Source organism: Arvicanthis niloticus, chromosome 4, assembly GCF_011762505.2.
Source record: "Arvicanthis niloticus isolate mArvNil1 chromosome 4, mArvNil1.pat.X, whole genome shotgun sequence".
NCBI classification, from domain to species: Eukaryota; Metazoa; Chordata; class Mammalia; order Rodentia; family Muridae; genus Arvicanthis; species Arvicanthis niloticus.
Genome location: NC_047661.1, coordinates 2,072,302 through 2,076,961, shown reverse-complemented (window position 1 = coordinate 2,076,961; position 4,660 = coordinate 2,072,302). Strand labels below are relative to the sequence as shown.

Genomic DNA, 4,660 nt, shown 5'->3' with positions numbered 1-4,660 from the left:
ATCTGTAAAATGATGCTAGTACTTCCTCTCCAGGTTCTGAGACTACAGACTGTGTACTATGCCAATAACTGCACCCAGGGTTCTTTGTACAAGTAATTCTTTGATGATAGAATAGAGTTAAATACTGAGCTCCCTTAGAGACAACTTGTCAGATTTAGATTAAGTTAAAAAAAGCTGCAACTGACTTATCAGATTAATACTAGCTTTATGGGCAAAAGTGTTCATTTACATTGTCCACAATTTTCAGTTGGTTAAATGTGAAATTCAGAGCTAAAAACTCCACTTCAGCAACGAAGACACTATATGATCTACTTCAGCTCTGTATTGCCACTGGATAACACAAGAATGTGACTTATACTTAATGATATTGACAATATAATAGGAAACATGTATGGCAGGTTTTAATTTTCTCTTTCCAAGGAGAACCATGTATATCTTTGTAGCGCACAGCCTCGCCGATAAGGAGAACGCCACACTCAGGATTCTTCTGACAGCATTTATTGAACAGCTCTCAGGATGGCAAGATGGAGGGAAGGACGCTGAGCTCAGAAAGCCCGCTGCTTAAATAGAGCTTTGTGAGACGTGCAGATCCCTCATTGGCTCAAATCTCTCATCCAATTGTCATACTCAGTTTTCCCGCCATGCTCAGGCGCATTCTCAAGTAAAGCTTCCGTGAAGAACCAGGAAGCAGAAGCCTGCGCCATCTTTTAATGGCGAATGCGGCTCCTCACATATCTTTTATTAAATGAAGAATCAATCAAGGCCAGTGAGACAATTAGGATGACAAAGGTCTCACCACCAAGCCTGACCACCTGAGATGAGGCTCCAGCACCCAATGGTGCAGGAAGAGAATCATCTCTACAAATCTGTCCTGTGACTTCCCCATGCTATGCCTCTTCCACACACAAACACAGGATAGATTAAGAAATCAGGGGTAGAGGATTTCAGTGGCTACACACTTGCCTAACATGCACAAGGCATTGGGCTGGGGTGTGTCCAACCAATTAAATTTATAACCAATTCTTACATTTCTTTAGGGTAAGGACTGAAACATTCGGGCTGTGCTTCTAAAGAAGATACTATACCATCCTCAATCAGTTCTGTGACAGTTCTAGAAAACTAAGGCTAAAGGCCTGAGGACTTATCACGTTTCCCACGGCAAGAAAAACTGGAGTGTACCTTAAAACACTGAACTTAAAAGGACATAACCAGCTTCCCATTCCTGACCTCACCTACCGTAGGTACCTCACTGGGAAATTATTCTATTTTGAACATGAAATGCCTGTGTAAACAAAATGTAGTTACATAAACTACTTTCACATCTTCTCTTCCTATGAGACTCTTGAGACAATAACATCCATTCAAACAGACATCCTTCCACCCCTGCAGTTTGGTGGTAAACTGAGCATCGTGTTTTATTATTGATGTAACCATGTGATACCAAAGTAAAGAAGGCAAGTTTACAATGTCAGAATTTTCTTATTACTTATTACTTAAGCTTACCATTGACCTTGAAGCCAAACAATATTTCAAATCAGTAACTTTCAAATGAACGGGATACGAAGTAGGCCTCTGCTGATGACTGGTATTGTTAATCTGCATTGTGACATTTCACTGAAATGCCTCTTCTGACACAGCGGTTATAAGTGAAAATCTTCAAAAAACAAGGATAGAACATGTATGAAAAAGCTTCCATAGCCTGGTCCTGAGCTTGAGAGAAATAAGACATACAGATCTTATTATAAACCAAATTGGTTTATATGTAGTTTTCACAGATGTTGCTCCAGACTTCTCTTACTAACGTATGTGCTGTCTGTCCTGGCCATGGTTGTACTAACTACACTTAAAGAGTTTTAGATCTATCTGGTTCCAAAGGTGGAAGAACACACACACACTGGCATGGTAGTTGGCAAAAGCAGACTGTAAAAGCAAAGCCTGTCTGTGCTGGTGCATCCCTGTGGGAAATTCTCCAGAAAAACAGATCAGAATAGTCCCACTAAAGAGAGCAGGGGAAGAACAGTCAGGCAGGCCAAGGCAGAATCACTGTTCCGCCCCAAGTCCCCGTCCCCATTTTAAAGGTCTGCAGTATTAAGAAAACTCGGTAATTATGCTTTCAACAAACAAGGCCTAGTGCTGCTCAGCTTCTTCTTGCTTCTTAGTCTGACGTGTTGTCCTTGCTGCCTGTGGTATCATATTAGGGATCCCGTCGATGATTGGATATGCTATTCCCAACTCTTCATTAATCAATTCATTTGTCGATGCTTCATATCTAAGGGAGAAAAGGCACAAAATGAAATTGAAAGCTTAGAAAGGCTTGGTGCTCAATAAAAAGCACCACGTATCCAATATTTAGAGTTACTCCTCTAATAACTTTAGTCTTAAAAGCATAAGCCAATCTAACCTTTATTCTTAGAAAATCATCTTACAATCTGTAATTATTCCTATTAGAATCAGTATATCTCATATTATCTTTTTTTACTTTATTCCCAATTTATGACGACTTTTTCATAGCAGTGAATTGCTTTGGATCCGTCTTGATTCTTTATGGTTCATACACTTGGCAGTACACTGGGAATAATAGACGTATTTAAAAAGATTGAAGCCAGAAGTAGCAGTTAACTCCTGTAATCTCCTGCTCTCGGGAGGTTGAGGCAGGAAAAGCATCACAGCTTTGAAGTTTGGCTATATAAAGAGTTCCAGGAAAGAACAAACCAGATAGAGAAACTTGTCTCCCCATTCCCCAACCCCTTCCAAAAAAGAATGCAGAGGCTGGAAAGATCACTAAGTCAATAGTGTTTGTCCTGAGTTCTGATCCAGAGTTCTAATCAGAACCAGAGTTCTGATCCTGTTAAGTATGTGGGCTCCTGAGCCCACCTCGATTTGCCCCGGATTCTGAAATTCCTTCCTAAAATAAATTCGGGAGCGAATTAAGAAGGCAGTGAACAGTGACCTTCTTTTGATACCGCGTATTCTGTGTTCGTTCTCTCTCTCTCTCTCTCTCTCTCTCTCTCTCTCTCTCTCTCTCTCTCTCTCTCTCTCTCTCTCTCTCCCCTCTCTCCCTCTCTCTCTTTCCCCCTCCTCCTTCCCCTCCCCCCCCAACTCACACTCACAAACACTCGGGCACGCACAAAACAAGAAAGGGAGGAAGGAAAGAAGGACGACACGAACGAAAGAAAGCCAGGAAGAAAAAAAATGAAAGGCTCAGACGCTGGCCCTGACACTGTCTCAACAGGCTCTAGAGCCTAGTCAGTCTGAGAAAACCAATCTTTCTTTAAAAGCCTCTAGGACAGATTGTAAAGGGCAGCCAATGGCGAACCAGAGAAAAGCTCGGCGCCGGTCCTGGGCGGGACTGACCCCAGCACGGCGGTCGGCCGGGCAGATCGCGTCCAGGGAGCGGTCTCCTGAGCGCAGGCCGGCCCACAGGCCACCACCTTCCCCTGGGGAAAGGCGGCAGGTGAGTCTCACCTAAGCGGCTTCTTGGAGAGCGGACACACCAGGAACTGCAGCAGCGCCGGGTGGAAGGTGCGAGGCTGCTCAGCCCTCTCGCTCTGGTCAGCGCAGGACCTGGCCCCGGGTGCCTGCAGACACCTCCGGGCGACCGCAGGCGGTGCGCACGGCCTCCGCAGCACCGGGGCGAGCCTGCGGCACGTGGCGCTCAGCATGGCGGCTCCCTCAGACAGCTGACCAGGCTGCGCCGCGAACTTCACGGCTTTCCCAGCACCTAGCGGCCGGGTGCCCCCCTCGTCCGGCCCCGCCCCTGTGCCCTGCCCCGCCCCTGTGCCCGGCCCCGCCCCTGTACCCGGCCCCGCCCCTGTGCCCTGCCCCGCCCCTGTGCCCTGCCCCGCCCCTGTGCCCGGCCCCGCCCCCTGCCCTGCCCCAGCCTCGCCCCTCTGCCCGGCCCCGCCCCTGTGCCCGGCCCCGCCCCTGTGTCCTGCCCCGCCCCTTGCCCGGCCCCGCCCCCTGTGCCCGGCCCCGCCCCCGTGCCCCGGCCTCGCCCCTCTGTGCTCCTCTGATTGCTGCTACTGCACAGCAGGGGTTGATAATGTGGTTCCGAGAGAGCCGACTGACTTTCCGGGGCCAGTGGCTGCTCCCCCACATTTACAACACTGTAAACTAAAGCAGTACTCATTTGGATGTCCACCGTTTCAGCAGGGCTAATCACAGAGGTGCCAAGAAGTCAGGAACAGGACTCCAGTCACACGGAACTGGGCTTCAATTTAGATGGTTACCTTCAAAGAATCTTCAACACAAGCATATTGTGTTAGAAGTAACAGCTTGTTTAATATTAATTGTACAGTACAGAATCACAATTAAAAAATTAAGAGCCTGAAGAAAATGACTTTTTTCCTCTTATTCAATAAACTGTGAAGGCTTTTACTTGAGGGTTATTAGTTGTGACTACTATGATAAAGCACAACCAATGCATGACTGGACCCCTGGGGGGGGGGCAGGAGGTTCCTTTCACAGGGGTCATTGGAGACCATAGGAAAACACAGACGTTTACATTACAATTCATAACTAGCAAAATTGCAGTTATGAAGTAGCAATGAAAATAATTTTATGTTGGGAGTCACTACAACATCCTGAATTAAAGGGTCACAGCATTAAGAGAGTTTGCTTTGAGTTGGAGGTGGGAAGTACCTGAAAGTTAAATGGAAGA

The 4,660-nt window shown here is 46.7% G+C and overlaps 1 protein-coding gene across 1 annotated transcript; it reads right to left on the bottom strand.

Moving 5' to 3' along the window:
* Nucleotides 1-482: 482 nt before the first annotated feature.
* Pyurf (PIGY upstream open reading frame) lies at nt 483-3,789 on the bottom strand. The gene is made up of 2 exons (XM_034501445.2): nt 3,466-3,789; nt 483-2,269 (listed from the first exon to the last, which is right to left on the bottom strand). The coding sequence occupies exons 1-2, from the start codon at nt 3,660-3,662 to the stop codon at nt 2,128-2,130; spliced, it is 339 nt and encodes a 112-aa protein (XP_034357336.1). The 5' UTR covers nt 3,663-3,789; the 3' UTR covers nt 483-2,127.
* Between the last annotated feature and the right edge of the window lie 871 nt (nt 3,790-4,660).